This window comes from Molothrus aeneus, chromosome 8 (genome assembly GCF_037042795.1).
Source record: "Molothrus aeneus isolate 106 chromosome 8, BPBGC_Maene_1.0, whole genome shotgun sequence".
Lineage (NCBI taxonomy): Eukaryota > Metazoa > Chordata > Aves > Passeriformes > Icteridae > Molothrus > Molothrus aeneus.
Window position 1 is genome coordinate 3,824,675 of NC_089653.1, and position 17,513 is coordinate 3,842,187.

General features: G+C 49.8%; 1 protein-coding gene across 2 annotated transcripts; it reads left to right on the plus strand.

The window, feature by feature from the left end:
* The first annotated feature begins 378 nt into the window (after positions 1-378).
* ATAD1 (ATPase family AAA domain containing 1) lies at positions 379-16,277 on the plus strand. Of its 2 annotated transcripts, none has more exons than XM_066554338.1 (10): positions 379-547; positions 2,973-3,147; positions 4,419-4,517; positions 4,758-4,878; positions 6,722-6,922; positions 8,098-8,204; positions 10,008-10,097; positions 11,801-11,851; positions 13,829-13,965; positions 14,847-16,277. In XM_066554338.1, the coding sequence occupies exons 2-10, from the start codon at positions 2,986-2,988 to the stop codon at positions 14,965-14,967; spliced, it is 1,089 nt and encodes a 362-aa protein (XP_066410435.1). In that variant the 5' UTR covers positions 379-547; positions 2,973-2,985; the 3' UTR covers positions 14,968-16,277. The 2 variants fall into 2 exon arrangements, with proteins under 2 accessions (XP_066410435.1, XP_066410436.1); XM_066554339.1 differs by having other exon boundaries at positions 13,829-13,935.
* Positions 16,278-17,513: the final 1,236 nt, after the last annotated feature.

Sequence of the window (17,513 nt, forward strand, 5' to 3'; positions counted from 1 at the left end):
TATGCATGTTTTATATTTTATGTATACAGAAATTATATATCTATATATATAAAATATGTGCATATATGCATGTTTTATATTTTATATGTCTTGTTTTAGATTATAATTTTGTACTTAACGCGTTGTACGTGTGTTGAACGTGAATTGGATATGTTAGCGGGGCTCGAGCGCAGTTCCCGCTGTCGTTAGGCGGTTGTAGGCGGGAGCCGCGGCCCGGGGGGTGCCGGTGGAGCCGCTCGGTTCGGCTGCGGCCGCTCCCGGTCGCTCCGGGCCCTTCCCGGCCCTTCCCGGCCGGGGCTGCCTCGCATCCGGTGGGCGGAACCTTCGCGCGGGCCGCCACCGCCCGGAACCTTTGGGCGGGGCAGCGGGCGCCGCACGGACGGAGGAAGCGCCGGACGCGCCGCCGCCGCTGCCGGGCCCTCGGTGCCGCCGCCGGTTTTTGCTCCGCTTCTCCCTCCTGCTCCTCTTCCTCCTCGCCTTCCTCCTTCTCCTCCTCCTCCTCCTGCTGCCGCTCGGCCCGCCCCGTGTCCCGGAGAGCCGCCGCACGGTGAGTGACCCGGCGGGACAGCGGCCCCGGCCGCGCCGCACCTGCCGGGCGGCGGGAAGGTCACGGGCGGCGCGGCCCGGCCCTGGCCGGGGCAGCCGTGACGGGGCTGCCCGGCACCGGGGGGGATCCCCGCGCTGCAGCAGGCCCTGCGGGGCTGCCCGGCTTTCCCGGCAGTGTGCCCTCGGAGCGGAACGGAAACCAGCGCCGCTGCCGCTTTTGGTTTCCCTTTTGCGCCTGAACGGGGAGCGTGGAGCCGCTGCGGGCCCCGAGTGAGGAGCCCTCGCCTCAGGGGAGACAAACGCTGAGTTCCGTCGGGTTTTAGCGTTTGTGTGGGGTTGAGGCTTCGCTCTGCGAGGTTCTGCTTCAGTTCCTCTCGTGTTCAAGCTTTTCCTTTCGGTTGGCGCTCAGGGCATGGGTTGCATAAGAAGGAGGTTCCTGCACAGGGTTTTTGGGGAGGTTTTCTCCTTGCTCAGTGACTACAGAGCCCTTTTATTTGAATAAATCAGGCTGACGAGGACACGCAGAATCCCCTAGCTCCGGAGTACTTCCTCAGATCCTTTAGCAGGGATCCAGGGATAATTTGGCTGTGGGTGCTGCAGGGTGCCCTGGGGAGGGGGTGCTAGGAATAATTTGGCTGTGGGTGCCCTGGGGAGGGGGATCCAGGGATAATTTGGCTGTGGATGCCCTGGGGAGGGGGATCCAGGGATAATTTGGCTGCAGGGTGCCCTGGGAGGGGTATCCAGGGATAATTTGGCTGTGGGTGCTCCAGCATTGCCCTGGCTGCCAGCTTGGTTTGGAGAGTGGCCAGGGAGTGGCAGGAGCTGCCAAAGGAGTTGCTGCTGGTTTTGCCCTTGCAGAAGGAAAATGGGGCAGTGCCCAAGGAGTGATTTGGGGATTCTCAAGCAGATCCCCCCCAGCAGCTGAGGAAGAAGTTGACCCTGATTTTATAAATAATTTTCCCAGTGTTTCAGCAAAGTTCTTTCCTCTGTGCCCTTTGTTGCCAGGATTGAGGGTGCTGTGCTCTCTGGGCTTGGCTCCTGCAGCAGTCAGGCTTTTCCCTGGATAGCTGTGTGCCACATCCAGCATTTTCAGGTTTCCAGGGATATTAATAACTCCCCATACATCCTGCCAGGTGCAGGCTCCAGCTCTTAACCTCCTTTTAATCAAATGGGAATTGCTGATTGCTCCTTAATGTGGCAGCCGGGTGCCTTTCCTGTCAACTTCCTCTCAGGGAAGAAACCTCTCTGCTTAAATCCTGGAGTTCCCTGGCTCCAGCATTCAGCACTCAGGGTCAGCAGCACTCCCAAAATGTCAGTCTCAGTGGGAATGTCACCTTTGTGCCCACTGTGAGCATAGAATGCCAGGGTGGTTTGGGTTGGATGACCTGGGAACTCATCCATGGGCAGGGACACCTTCCACTGTCCCAGGCTGCTCCAGCCTGGCCTTGGGCACTGCCAGGGATCCAGGGGCAGCCCCAGCTGCTCTGGGCACCCTGTGCCAGGGCCTGCCCACCCTGCCAGGGAACAATTCCTAATTCCCAATATCCCATCCAGCCCTGCCCTCTGGCACTGGGAGCCATTCCCTGTGTCCCATCCCTCCATTCACTTATCCCAGCCCCCTGTAAAACACCTTTTATCAAACAACATTCCAACCCCATGCAGGTGGTTTTTTTCAGCTTTGATTTTCATTTCCTTGCCTCTCTGTGCTTCCTTTTTCCAGGGGCAGCCACAGTTTCTCTGGGAAATCCATTCCAGGGCCTGCCCACCCTGCCAGGGAACAATTCCTCCCCAGAATCCCATACTCCAGCAGTGGGAGCCATCCCCCCTTGTCCTCTCTCTTCACTCAGTTATCCCAGCTCCCTACAAAACACCTTTTATCAAACAACATTCCAACCCCATGCAGGTGTTTTTTTCAGCTTTGATTTTCATTTCCTTGCCTCCCTGTGCTTCCCTTTTCCAGGGGCAGCCACAGCTGCTCTGGGAAATCCATTCCAGGGCCTGCCCACCCTCAGCAACAATTCCTTCCCAATGTCCCATCCTCTGGCTGTGGGAGCCATTCCCCCTTGTCTTGTCTCTCCATTCACTTATCCCAACTCCCTGCACAACACCTTTTATCCAACAACATTCCAGCACCATGCAGGTGTTTTTTCAGCTCTGATTTTCATTTCCTTGCCTCCCTGTGCTTCCTTTTTCCAGGGGCAGCCACAGCTTCTCTGGGAAATCCATTCCAGGGCCTGCCCACCTTCAGCAACAATTCCTTCCCAAAATCCCATCCTCTGTCAGCATGAAGCCATTCCCTGTATTCCATCCCTCCATTCACTTATCCCAACTCCCTGCACAACACCTTTTATCCAACAACATTCCAGCACCATGCAGGTGTTTTTTCAGCTCTGATTGTCCTTTCCTTGCCTCCCTTTTCCCCTCAGGGCAGGAAGGAGGATGGTGCACGCCGAGGCCTTCTCGCGGCCCCTGAGCCGCAACGAGGTGGTGGGGCTGATCTTCCGCCTCACCATCTTTGGGGCTGTCACCTACTTCACCATCAAATGGATGGTGGATGCCATTGACCCCACCAGGAAGCAGAAGGTGGAAGCTCAGAAGCAGGTAGGATTGCATTCTGCACTGTTTCCTTGGGATCTTGAGGAATGTGGGAAGCTGGAGTTTTTTAGTCTGTCTCTGGGTTTAGTTGTTGGTCTGTTCAGGTTTTATAACAAATTGCAGTGTAGAACAAATGACAAATAACCAATTGCAATTTCCAGCTTGAAATGGTGGCAAAACTGTTGGTCTGATCTGTTGCTGAAAATCAGAGCAAAATGTTGCTGAAAATCAGAGCTGTTGGCTCTGATTTTCAGCAAGTCTGTGAGCCTTGTGCCTCCTCTGCTTCTGACACCTTTGCTGAGCAGCAGTGGCCTTCAATCATCAATCTCTTTGTTAACCTTGAATTAATTCTTGAGAATTAATTCTTAAGATTTAATTCTTAATTCTTAAACCTTCAGTTCATTCTTAACTTAGAATTGAAAGTTCTGCATTTCTGGCAACTTAGTGAAGGCAGAGACCTTCACCAGCAGTCAAAATACCTTGGAAAGGGGAGGGAAAAAATGAAAAACCTCGTTGCTTACCTTGAACTGGAACAACTTGTGCTCTGGAAAAGCTTTAGGAGCCCTTCAGCACCAAAAGTTAGAGGTCTGCTTTGGAAATATGCAGGCTTCCTTTTGGTTTGGTTTCTGACTGACAAGAATTTCACAGGTTTTGAGCAATTTAAGTCTGTGTTGGGTGGTTTTCCTTCTGTAATGAGCTTTTTAGTTGAAAACCAGCTTTCCCCATAGGTTCAGTGCCAGCTGTTGTCTAAGAGGCTGCACTGTCCCAAAACCTTGTTGGACTTACTGCAAGTTTGAGCAGAAAGAGAAACTGAATTGTGCAAGTGTGTTGGCACAATGAGTTTTCCTTGTAAATTAGGGAAAAGCCACTGGACACATATTAGAAATTGACTGCCTTCTGGGAATTTAAAAATACATTAATCTCTCCTTGATTCATGTGAAAATACCAAACTCCAAGTGTTCTGGAGGCTTGGGGGGCACACTCTGTGTTTTAAGGTTTGTTTTGGTTGTTTCTTAGCTCATAACAGAGGAGTTGTGGGTTTGGGCATGTGATGGTCCAAGCATTTGTTTGATGGGAACTGAGACATCTGATTTGGTTTCACTCAAGTGACAACAAAGTCATTAGGAAACAGCAGAACCTTCTGCTTAAAACAAGATTTCACCTCTTAGGGAGAAGCTTTTCAAACCACAACCAGCAGTTCTTTCAAAAAAGCTGATTTTTGAGTGAAGCATTCCATTTCTTTCCTTTGATTTTCCTGGTGTTTGGTTTCCCCCCAGGCTGAAAAGCTGATGAAGCAGATAGGAGTGAAGAATGTCAAGCTGACTGAGTATGAGATGAGCATTGCTGCCCACCTGGTGGACCCACTCAGCATGCATGTGAGCACCTTCCCTGCTCCCCAGGCCTCCAAAATTCCCCTTTATCCCTGGCTTGCATTATCTGCACCTCTGTGGAAATACACAGGAAGCAGTCCTGTGGTCTAAAACTGCATCACTGACAGCAGAGGGTTTTAATCCCTTTTCTCTTTTATTTTCAAGGCACTCTTGGAAGCACTGGTGGGTGCTTTTCCTTGGCAGGATCAGTGCTGATCATTCCCAACACTGTTTTTTCCCTTGCAGGTGACCTGGAGTGATATTGCAGGTTTAGATGATGTCATCACAGATTTGAAAGACACTGTCATTTTGCCCATCAAGAAGAAATATTTGTTTGAGAATTCCAGGCTCTTACAGCCCCCAAAAGGTAGGAAGGGAATGTGATGGTGGATTTATACCTTGGGATTTGAAATATAAAAGGTGCAGTTTTTCAGAAAGGGAAGAGGAAGTGGGTTACTAGGTCAAAGTGCAAACATCAGGACCAATGCCAGGGAAAACCCTCAGATTTTCCCTCTTCCCCTGCTTTGGTGAAGAGGTTTTATCTGAATAATGAAGCAGTAGCTGGATTTTGGTTATGCTGGTCCATTTTTGTGCACTAATCACAGAATCATGAAATGATTTGGCTTGGGGGGACCTTAAAGCCCACCCAGTGTCATGGGCAGGGACACCTCCCACTGTCCCAGGCTGCTCCCAGCCCCAGTGTCCAGCCTGGCCTTGGGCTCTGCCAGGGATGCAGGGGCAGCCCCAGCTGCTCTGGGCACCCTGTGCCAGGGCCTGCCCACCCTGCCAGGGAACAATTCCTCATTCCCAGTGTCCCATCCAGCCCTGCCCTCTGGCACTGGGAGCCATTCCCCTGGTCCTGGCACTCCAGGCCATTATAATCCATGTATCCTGCATTTTTAACTGCCTCCATTGTCATTTTCATTGTCTTTACACCCCGTGTTGTCCTTGGGCAGAGTTGAGCTCTAACTCTGCTCTTTGCCACTCCTAGAAATTGCCATCATTCTGCAGCACAGACATCCCATTTTTCCTCTGGAGATCCCTTGATTCTCTCTGGAGTTGGGTTCCACAGCCTTAAGGCAGGTGGAATATTCATTTTCCACTGTAAAACACAAGTTGGCCTCTGCTGAAATCCCCACTGCCATATTTGTTGTATGCTACTGAAGAAAAATTCTGCTTTTTTAAAATCTTTAAACCTAAAATGTTGGACAAAACACCCAAGTTTACAGCTTTGTTCCCTGGAATATTGATTTCTGGAGCTCTTAATTGCTGCCTGGATCTGTGAGCACCTCAAGGGTGCTCACAAGGGATGGAAAATGCAGCACTTTGGTGGCTGGTTTAGTTTTTCCAGGCTGCTTTCTGAGTAAGTCACAAACTGAAGCTGTCTGGAAAATTACATGAATGCCATGATCTAATAAGCTGAAGGAAAAAATGATTTTTTAATTTATCTTTTTTAAAGCAGATTTTCCAGCTCAGGCTGCTCCCCAGTTTTATGAGTGGCTTGTGCTAGGTGTTAATAGGAAGCCCCTGCTCCAGAGTAATGATGTTTGTGGGCATCACTCAGATAAACAGAGAAAAAAACCTCAATAATTCCCTGTGTTTTGGGTTCTTTTAACTGAATGTTGCTCTTGAAATTGTTTTCTTTATAACTGTGTTTAGAAAAACACTCCTGTGAATTCTTGCACTGTGACAAGTTTAAAAATAATACAAGATGTCATGTTTAATTGTGGGTAATTTGTTTAAACTGTCTGTGGGTCTGTTGTGTGATGGATTTTTCCTTTCCTCACTCCTCTGTGCTAAGTTTTATTAGCAGGGCTGGAAGGAGCTGCAAACAAAGCCTGCCAGGACATAAATAGGGGTTAATTTTCTGTAACCTTTATAGTCCTGGGGATGGAATAAAATGGAATCATGGAGCGGTTTGGGTTGGAAAGGAACTTAAAGATGATGTTGCAGCCCCACAATAAATCAGTCATCTCTCAAATGTCTCCTCTCAGCTTCAGCTTTCCTGTCTAAAAAGGGGGAAATTCCCCCACAGGGAATTTTCTTTGGCTGTTCTGAGCTGTAATTTAATAGGGGTTACCTTAAAACCTCTGATTGATGGAACAGTGTTTCCTTGGTTTGATTTCTTACCTTTTAATACCTGGATTAAACTCGAGCCTGGACACCCCCAGGCCTGTCCTAGCAAAGCATTAACACTGTGAATTTTCCAGGAGTTCTTCTCTATGGCCCCCCTGGATGTGGGAAAACCCTGATTGCCAAAGCCACTGCCAAGGAAGCTGGGTGTAGGTTCATCAACCTCCAGCCCTCCACGCTGACAGATAAATGGTATGGAGAATCCCAAAAACTGGCTGCTGCTGTCTTCTCCCTGGCCATAAAGCTCCAGCCATCCATCATTTTTATTGATGAAATAGGTAAAAATCTCTTTTTTTTTTTTTATCAGTAGCCATAGCAGAGTGACATTGAACTGTAGGCTCAGTGATGTATGGATCTGCTGTCATCTTTTCCTTCAGAAGAGTCAAGGCTCAGTAAGAGAAATAGAATTGTAAAGGAATGGTGGCACATTAGGAAAAACAATGGAGTTTTTTTTCCTGGTGGTAGTGGAAGAATTCACAAGTAAAACAAATTCCTACTTATTTTTTGTTCATGATGAAACCCAGTAACAAATACACTTCAGGGCTTCTGCTGTCAGGGCACATACTGAGAGGTAAAATATGGTTTTAGGAGAGCTCTGGAATGGGGATTTCATAAGGCTGAAGAATAGGAGGGGAGGTGTGGAAACCCAGGGCACTGGGAATATTTCCCTGTCTGCTCTGGGGTGCCCTGACCCCAAGGGCAGCACTGACTCTGACCCTCATCCATGGAGAAAGTTTCCTAAACTCCAGAATAGACCAGAACCCACAAAAGTGTGCAATGGATTACAGAGAGCAGTGTAGGTGTATCACTGGGTGAGAAATTGAGGTTTGGGGATTTTTAGTGTGCTGTGGATGGAAGCAAGATGGAGGGCACAGGGTGTCACCCTGGGTTCCTTCTTCATCCATGAGTTTGGGTGGCATTTTGTCATTGGGCAGAAAAGTCCCCATTGCAGCTCTGTGGGATCAGTTGTTGGGTTAAAAGGGAAAATAATCCAGGTGTCAGCTCTTAATTGGACAGTTTAGTCTGAAAAGCCCTTGGAACAAGAGATTGTTGCCATTTTGTGCCTTCTAATGAAAAGCTGCTGAACTCACAGTGGTGAGGCTGTTTTACTGATAACAAATAATAAACACCTGAGTCTGAACATGAACCACTGTCTCAAATGCCTTCAATGCAGAGCCAGAGAAGCCAGCAGGGAGGCTGCTTTCCATGGGTTCAGGAAGGTGAAAATTTGGAGCACAGGATGTGGGGAATCTCCTGGGATGGGTGCACGCTTGTGTGGTGTCCTTTGAAAGGGAGGCTGAGGAATGGAGGAGAATCCACTTTCACCCTTAGCAGCGCTTGTTGTTTGCTGCCAGTGGTGATTAAAAATGCATTTTTGAGATCAGAGAGCAGCCCAGGAGTGCATTCCTGTGGGAAGGGGGTTGGCAGTGACTCCTTCCCTGCTTTGGCCCAGATTCCTTCCTCCGGAACCGATCCAGCACCGACCACGAGGCCACGGCCATGATGAAAGCCCAGTTCATGAGCCTGTGGGATGGGCTGGACACTGACTACAACTGCCAGGTGAGTCCTCAGGCTGCTGGGAGGAGGGAATGCCCTCCCTGGGATGGGATTTCAGCTGGGACACTGGGGCTGGAGCAGCTGGGAACAGGGATTGCCAAAGCTTCTTTACCTGTCGGTGCTTCCCAGCGCTTCAAGGGAGTGAAGGGAGTTGTATCCACAGGTCATTGTTCTTCCTGAGAAGATTGGCTTTGTGCTTAGTTTGGTTTTAATCAAGAAGTGGTGTTTCCACATGAGATGGGATGGGCTTTAAGGTGCCTCCCATTCCAAACCATTCTGGGATTCTGAATAACTTGAATATAGTAGAAAGCCTGCATGCCATGGTGTCACCTGGAATAATCTTCTTAAAACCCTTAAAGAGGATGTTTGTTCTCTAAGTTGAAAATTTTCAGCCTTTTTAATGTGTATTTTTTCCATAAATGGGAAAATCCTCCTCTCCCAAGCTTGTGCTAAAGATGTTTTTCAGCTGATTTTTCCCCCAAATGAGTAAAAGCCAGTGATGTGTGTGTACTGAGGGTTAAAGCTTCCCATCAGTAAAAAGCCAGTGGTATGAACCCTTCACTGGAAACTGATACCATCTTCCAAGCACAGTGCATCACCTTTTTTACCCAACACACTGACAATTCCTCGGAGCAAATGAAATTATTCATTCCCTGCAGTGAGACAATTTGGGGTTTCTCAAGCTCAGCAGCATTTGCCTTTGGTAAGAAAAACCAGAATCCCAAATGCTTGGAGGAAATTGTAAGGAGATGTTGAGGTGGATGTGCTGATTCCACCTGGAATTCCACACACTCAGCTGTGAGCTAAACCTGCTGAGATGAATCTGGAGTGTGGCAGGTGAAGAATATTCCTTTTAGCAGAAAACAATGCCCAGAGAAGTGTGGATCATCCCCGAGGCAGCAATCCCAGTGCCTCTAGGTGGCAGGGTGACTCTGCTGGGCCACCAGCCCTGCTGGCCCTTCCTTCCTGGAGCTGCTGGGCCTGGCCCAAAGGCAGGAGCAGGGCAGCAGAGCCCTGGAGGCCAGGGTAATCGCAATCACCCTGCCGTTTGTCACTGTCCTGGAGCCCAGGGTAATCACCTTGCCGTTTGTCACTCTCCTGGCTGGGTGTTTGCCATGTACACAGCTTGGAGTAAGAAATGGGAGAACAAGGCAGCTGTGAATGGGGAGTAAATTTGTTCTGGAGTTAAGAGCTGGAGTGCTCCAGGGAGGTAAACACTGTCCTGGTGTTGGGCTTGCTTTGCACACCTTTAACCCATTGCTGACCTGGAGCTCCTGGAATGCTTGTTTTGAAAAGCATTCTCTGTCTTGACTCAACTCTTACTGAGTTTAAAAGAAGAAAGACTCCATGTGGGTACCAGGTGAGCCCCTTGCTGTGGTGGTCTCCTAGAAGGTGGCCCTGCTCATGGAGGGTTTACAACAAGGTGACCTTGAGGGTCTTCTCCAACCCAAAACCTTCTGTCATTCTTCTTCCAGCACAGCACAAAAGCACCACAATTTTAACACCTTACTGAAACATCTCCTTTTGAATTCCACCAGGAACTAAAAGTGACATCACAAGCAGAAGTTTTAAGTTCCTCCTTGGCGTTTGAAATTTCAAGTTGGCCTCATTGAAATCTCCCCCCCAGGTGGTGTTTGTGGCACCAGGGCTGCCCTTGCTGAGATCACTGCCAGGAATCCTCTGTGTAACTTCTGTAAATGTTGCTGCTGTTGATAAAGTGGGGGAGATCCCTGGCTGGTGTTGACATTCCCAGCCTGTGGCTGTTTCCCAGCTCTGGTTTCAGTGCTGTCTCTTGGTGTCACACAGGTGATTGTGATGGGAGCCACCAACAGGCCCCAGGACTTGGACTCTGCCATCATGAGGAGGATGCCCACCCGCTTCCACATCAACCAGCCTGTGAGTCCTGCCTGCCCTGCCATCCAGGCAGCAGATCCACTGCTCTGGGGCTTTTCCTCCAGGAAATGCTGCCTCCTGCTCACCTGGGTTTGGGGTTTTTGAAGCACATCCATAACTTGGATTTTTAAGGTGAAATTTTGGTCTGTTGGGTCTTTTATCTGAAACACCACCATGAGCTTCCCAGCCCTGCTCTCCTCTGGGAATGGAACTGTTTGGATGCTGCACACTGGGAAGGGCTGGTTTGTAACTGAGTTCTGCTCAGGCCTTTTCCACAGCAGTGTGGAAAACCTGCCTGTGATGGGCTTGGAATGAGATGGTCTTTCAGGACCCAAACCATTCCATGATTCTGTGATTTATTAAGTTCTTTATCAGTTGTCCTTGCTCCAAAGGTTGCTCTTGCCATCCTTTTCCAGCTATTTCAGTCACCTTTGAATGCCTGCTGATGTGACCAGACATTTTAGTGTCAGTCTTATCAGGAGTTCAGTTGTGCTTGAATTCCCTTCTGGCTACAGAAATCATTATCCATTTTTGCTGAAACCCAGAGACCAAAGTGGAGGAGTAAAATTCTTCTTGATTGTGCAAGAGAGGAGTTGTGTTCCCACGCCTGTGTTGCTGGAACTGACTTTCCCTCCATGGGAGTGGATCCCTTTGGGAACAGCATTTATAACCTGTGTAACATTTATGAGCTGTGCTTCCAGACCTGTTCCACACACCTTCCTCACCTGCAGCTGTTCCTGCAGTTAGCAGGGGGCAAGGAGGGGGATTTGAGCACTTTGTGCTGTCGTTCTATCCAGCCCCATCTTTAGAAGGATGAATTATGTGCCCTGGGAGATGACAGGGATTGGCTCCCTCTCCCAGGATCAGGGTCACCACAGGAGAACAGATTTTCCTTTCCCCCCTAGAGCCCTGCCATGAGCTTACTGCTCCTCTGGGCTTTGTGATCAGCCCAGGCTGGCCCTGACTCTCACTGCAGGTGCAATAATTGATGTGCTGTGGGTTGGGAACAGGCAGGGGCAGCAGGGAAAGCCTTGCAGATTTTATAACTGAGTTTGAGATGAAAAGGCCCCAGATTACTCATCAAAAATTGCCTGCAAAGCAGAGGGAAATGGCAGGAGTGGGTTTTGGGACAGAGTAGCAACTTTTCATCTGCTAGATTGTCTGTGGGGGGATTTTTCCCCTTTTTAATGATGGAAGTGAGGTTTGGCAGGCACAAAACCCAGTGTTTGTTGCCTTTGTTTGACCTTCCTAGGAAGGATCTGTTCAGACCTCACCTTATTCTTCAGTAACCTCCAGCACTGAGTTAGACACAAAATTTTGCCTCTAAATCCCTCAGTTTGGGGCTGTGTAAAGCAGGATCAGGTGTGCAGGCAGCAGAGTTCTGAGGAACTCATGTGGGCTCCTGGGCAAAGGGGTCACTGTTCCTGGGATCCAGTTTTTGCCAGGCAGGAGTGTGGTTAGTGCAGGATATACCAGTGGGATCTGTGGGGTTTCTGTGGGGTTTTGGTGGAGTTTTGAATCACACAGTGGGTGGTTTATCTGGTTTAGAATTCCCCAAGCATCACCTGTGGAAGGGAATTTGCCATCAGAGAGGTTTCCTCAGTGTGTCACACGTCCTGGGCCAGGGAACTGAAGGGACTGAAAGCCCTGGGGTGTCACAAATGTTCATTTTTGTCCTCTGGTAACCTCAGTCTCTCCTGTTTCAGGCTCTGAAGCAAAGAGAGGCCATCTTGAAGCTGATTTTGAAGAATGAAAATGTAAGTAGGCTCCTGTTAGTGGCTCCTGGCTGCATTGGTGCCCCAGTGCAGCCCTGGCCCTCAGAAGGTTTGGTTTGTGATTGCCTGCCTTGCACTGAGGCTGAGCTGATCTGCCAGGGCACTTCTGCTGAGAACCTGGGAATCTTTTGTGGGTTTAGGTGTGGCCTGACATGAAAGCCCTGCAGTTGGCTCCTTTGTGAGCAGGAGCCTTGGCTTGTGTGGTGAATCACCCCCCTGAGCAGAGTGACTCCATTTCTCTGTCTCCATTTGCTTGTTCTGTTACAAGAGAAGAGATTTCTCTCTCTAAAGAAAGTGCAGGTGAATCATGTTTAGATCAGGGAAGGAAATTTGAAGGAAATCAAGAAGATGCTGACTCTTTAACTCCTTCTTGGCTCAAGTCAACCAAGGAGGAATGACTTCTTTTGATCTGGAATTCAGATTTCCTTCAGAGGAGAGGGGAAGGATGAGGTGTGAGCACATCCCACACAGGCCATCCCTGTCCTCAGAGCTTCCTCCCAAATTTAGTCAGCAGCACTAATTGCCTTCAAGTTTATGTTGCAAAATGTCTGTAGGCTGAGCTCCAGCCTAATAAATATAATTTATTAGTAAAACCAACTTAAATTTGTTGATGAGGCCTGAAAATGGCAGCTCACCAGCAGGGAGCCACACAAATTAGTTTTTCAGGGAGATAAAAAACCAGCCTGTATTGTGGTTATCCAACAGGAGGAGGAATTGGATCTCTGAAGTCCAGACTTCACATGGCAAGGGGAGATCTGCCCTCCTTTTCCTTGCCTGATTTAAACCATAATTTTAGGGAATAGTTTCCCTCTTGAAAGAAGTCATCCCAGAATTTCAGCCTTTTATTAGACTGCCTTGGATTTAACTTTTTGAAAAAGAAATCCTGATGCACATGGTGGAAAAGGAATAAATGCCATAAAAAGATGGAATAAACCTGAAGTCTTGCCTGGCAAGAGTTCAGCCTGACCCAGTGCACTGAGTTAGACACAGAATTTTGCCTCTAAATCCCCCAGTTTGGGGTTGTTTAAAGCAGGATCAGGTGTGCAGACAGCAGAGTTCTGAGAAACTCCTGGGCAAAGGGGTCAGTATTGCTGGGATCCAGTTTTTGCCAGGCAGGAGCATGGTTAGTGCAGGATATACCAATGTTCAGGGGTCCCAAGGATGGATCCACCAGGACATGCCAAGGTGAGTACAGGGTGGTTGGTGTGGTGGTGTTTGCAGGGGTCCCAGCATGAGGGGACAGATGGGAATCTTGGCTCCATGTTTCAGGAGGCTGATTTATTATTTTATGATATATATTATATTAAAAGAAAATGATATGTTAAAACTATAGTAAAAGAATAGAAGAAAAGGATTTCATCAGGAGGCAGGAAAGGAAAAAGGGAAAGGAAAGGAAAAAGGGAAAGGAAAGGGAAAAGGGAAAGGAAAGGGAAAAGGGAAAGGAAAGGGAAAGAAAAGGGAAAGGAAAGGGAAAAGGGAAAGGAAAGGGAAAGGGAAGGGAAGGAAAAAGGGAAAGGAAAGGAAAAAGGGAAAGAAAAGGAAAGGGAAAGGGAAAAGGGAAAGGAAAGGCAAGGCAAGGCTCACAGCCTCGACACAGGTGGCTGTCATTGGTCATCAAATAGAAACAATTTCACATGCTGGGTAAACAGTCTCCAGATCACATTCTAAGGCAGCAAAACATGGAGAAGCTGAAGCTTCTCAGCTTCTCAGGAGAAAAGATCCTAACAAAAGGATTTTTCATAACATACATCTGTGGCAGGTTGGGGTTTCTGTGGGGTTTGAAGCCAATGGCAGAGTTTGATGAGCTGACACATGGGATGGTGTGAACCACTTGGAGGTTCCAAGAGCAAGGGAATAATTCAGCTCCCCAAAAATGCCAAATGAAGACGATCTCAGACTGTTGCAGAGCAGAGCCACTGGCTCTGGAGTGTCCCTGGGCTGAGCTGGATCTCCCCACAGGTGGACAGCCACGTGGACCTGCTGCAGGTGGCCAAGGAGACCGATGGCTTCTCGGGCAGTGACCTGAAGGAGATGTGCCGGGACGCGGCGCTGCTCTGCGTGCGGGAGTACGTCAACAACGCCTGCGAGGAGGACGTGTACGTGGGGCTGCTGCACCTCCCTGCTGCTCCCCTGGGGCTGGGCCTGCCCACAGGCTCACACACTGGGCAGAGTCCTGCTGCCATGCCCAGCTGCCACTATACACAACCCTTCATAGCTCAGTTGCTGTTGTTGCTTTTGGCTCCGAAAATAAGCTCAGTACCTTGGTTGTTCCAAGGTGCCCAAGCTGGAGGTGGCCTGAGCCACCAGCTCCTGCTGCTGCACTGCTTAGTGCCAGGCTTCAGGCCACCAGCTCCTGAGCCACCAGCTCCTGCTGCTGCCACGGTGCTGGGACATCCCTCTGCTGTTTGCAATGCCTGCAGCAACCCTGGGTGCATTGAGGGGCTCAAGCGTGTCCGGGGAAGGGGAAGGGGCTGGAGCCCCAGGAGGGGCTGAGGGAGCTGGGAAGGGGCTGAGCCTGGAGCAAAGGAGGCTCAGGGGGCCCTTGTGGCTCTGCACAACTCCCTGCCAGGAGGGGACAGCCAGGGGGGCCGGGCTGTGCTGCCAGGGAACAGGGACAGGACAAGGGCAAAGGGCCTCAAGCTGGGCCAGGGCAGGCTCAGCTTGGACAGCAGCAGCAATTTCTGCATGCAAAGGGTGCTCAGGCCTTGGCAGGGGCTGCCCAGGGAGCTTTGCAGTGCCCAGCCCTGCAGGTGTCCCAGCAAGGGCTGGAGGTGGCACTTAGGGCTCTGGGCTGGGGACAAGGTGGGCACTGGGCACAGCTGGCACTCCATGGGCTGGCAGGGATTTTCCAGCCTCAGGGGTTCTGTGATTCTAGTGGATCCATGCAGAGCTGCTGCTTGCAGGGATGGCTGCTGAGGTGGGCACAGCTGTCCCAGCCCCTGGCCCCTCACCTGGCTGTTGTCTCTCTCCTCCCCAGGCATGATGAAGATGAGATCCGGCCCGTGCAGCAGCAGGATCTCCACAGGGCCATCGAGAAGATGAGGAAATCCAAGGATGTTTCCATGCAGAACCTGGCCATGGAGATCGTGTTTGATTAAGACAAAAGAGTGTGTTTGCAGTTCCTGATGTGATTTAGTTTGACTTCTGTAATCAGTTAGAAAAACCAGTGTCAGGGGGTGGGAGCAGGGGTGGCAAAGGGAGTTCTGTTCCTGGAATCGTTTTTATACAACAACAACCTCTTAAGTTATTGCAATTCCAACTGGGAGTGGAAGCACAGATCATGAGTGGAACAATTCAGCCCAGACCAAGAGCGAGTGCCCACGTGCTGTCCCCAGGGAGCCCCTGAGCCTCCCAGCAGGAGTGGGTGCTCCCAGGGCCAGGGGCAGGAGCTGGCACGGGCTGGGTGTGTACAGATGGGTGTGTGAGTGCAGGACCTGTACATAGCCACACTTTTTTTTATATATAGACATAATCTGTAGATAACTTGAGTATGGAAAATCTTTTCTACTTCCTTCCTGAAGCAAACCAAATCAGAAGCTGTACAGGGGAAAGATTCCTCGATACTCAGTTCACTTCTACCTTTTAGCAGCAAATGCCAGGATAGAAACTGCTCCTAGAACAAAGCAACATTTGAAATGCTACTGATTTTTCTTCCACATGACCACTTGAAATCTGGTGCCATTTAGTCAAGATAGTAAATTACTCTGTAAGAATGTTTGAATAATTTTAATTTTTTTATGAATTCTGCTTTTGAAAGCTTTTTAAATGAAGGCTGATTTTATTTTTGGTTTTCCCTTGCTGTGAGCAGTTAGAGTAGAATCCCACTTGCTCTTTCCTAAAGCCCCATGTCCTCTGAGCTCTCTGAGCTCCTGTGCACTGTCCCCAGGACTTGCTTCTCCCTCAGTCTCTGCAAGCCCCACCGTGGCACCGTCCCCTGAAGTGTCACAGCCCTGAGGCACAGCAGGGACACTGTGTGATGTTTGACTCTGTCCCATGCTCAGATCTCTGGATTTAAAGAGAGGAAATGGGTTTTGGGCTCATTGATGTGGTTTAGCAACGTGCTGTCCTTGCTGGTACCAGTTCTGGTGAATTCTTGTAACGTTCTGTTGAGATAAAGGCCAAGGGTTACAAATGTGAGTGGCAAAAATGGTTTGGTTTTTTTTTAGTGAAGTTATTGTCAGACATAGTCAAGAACTTGAGGTTTTTTCATATAATGCTATGAACTGTGCACTAATTGAGCCCAAATCTGTAAAGGGAATTAAATGTTCAAAGCCCAGGGGTGGGAAGCTGTGTCACAGCTCTGCTGCCTGTGAGGGGAGGGAAGCATTGGAGGCACAGAATGATGTAAAACCAAATGCACTGCAAAGGAAAATAAAGTGAAATAAGGAGGGCTGGAGCCCTGCCATGACACGGTGTCAGGGGCTGGTGACAGTGTCCCTCAAGCTCAGCCTGCTCCCTGCTGTCCTGCCCCCTGGAATGCAGGGCTGAGTTTGTCCCAATTTACTCCTAAAACCAAATGGGAGGGGGTGGATAAAAATAATTGAATAATTGCTTAGACTTCTTCCCTGTATCCAAAGCAATGGGAGATGCACAATGGTCTAACACAGGGGTGCAGGAATTCAGGCACAGCAGAACTGCTGGGATATGGAAATGGGAAAAGTCTGGGATCTGGGATGTGAATTCCATAAATCACTTCAGTGCTGGGGCTGGGTGAGCCTGGCATCCAGGAGAGAGCCCAGGGCAGGCACCAGGATGGGCAGAGGGATGGAGCAGCTCTGCTGGGAGGAAAGGCTGGCACAGCTGGGGGTGCTCACCTGGAGAGGAGAAGCTCTGGGGTCACCAAATTGGGGCCTGAAGGAGCTACAGGAAAGATGGAGAGGGACTGGGGACAAGGGATGGAGGGACAGGACACAGGGAATGGCTCCCAGTGCCAGAGGGCAGGGCTGGATGGGACATTGGGAATGAGGAATTGTTCCCTGGCAGGGTGGGCAGGCCCTGGCACAGGGTGCCCAGAGCAGCTGGGGCTGCCCCTGCATCCCTGGCAGTGCCCAAGGCCAGGCTGGAGCAGCTGGGACAGTGACAGCTGAGGAATGCCAGCCTGGGAGCTTCCCCTGCACCTCCTGCCTCTAGTGCTGGGTGCTTCTCATTTCCTCCAGGGGCTGATGACAGCGAAGCTGCCCCATATCACCCAGAGTTTCATTTTCTCCAGGAAATATCTGGATTAAAGGGCAGTAGTACACGTTGCTGGCTCTTCAGCTGCACATCAGACTGCACCAAATGCTGGAGGGCTGTTGGTACTTTATTTTCAGGCTGGTTCCTCCTTGTTAAAACCGCAGCGCAGGCAGGTGTTAATTGGCTTTAATTGAGTGCGAAGTGTGTCCTCAGGGGGGTTAATGTCAGCCCGAGGGAGGGCAGGGCAGCAGGACAAACCCGGGGACAGCCCCTGGTCACTGCCTGAGCCCTGAGCTCCTGCTGGTGTTTCCAAAATCCCAGCTCTGGGCACTGCTGGCTGGAGCTGCCCTTCCCTGCTGCCCAAAGCTCATCGGGGCCGGGCTGAAGAGGCACCAGGAGTTCTTTCTGATTGCTCCTGTGGGGAAATTTCTGCAGCTGGACTGCAATTCCCACTTCTCCAGGAACACTCCAC

Excerpts from the sequence above, each read along its gene's own strand:
- ATAD1 (XM_066554338.1), top strand. The coding sequence starts at position 2,986 with ATGGTGCACGCCGAGGCCTTCTCGCGGCCCCTGAGCCGCAACGAGGTG. Across the intron at positions 4,879-6,721 it reads GCTCTTACAGCCCCCAAAAG|GAGTTCTTCTCTATGGCCCC; the intron begins GTAGGAAGGGAA and ends TGAATTTTCCAG. Across the intron at positions 13,966-14,846 it reads AACGCCTGCGAGGAGGACGT|GCATGATGAAGATGAGATCC; the intron begins GTACGTGGGGCT and ends TCTCCTCCCCAG.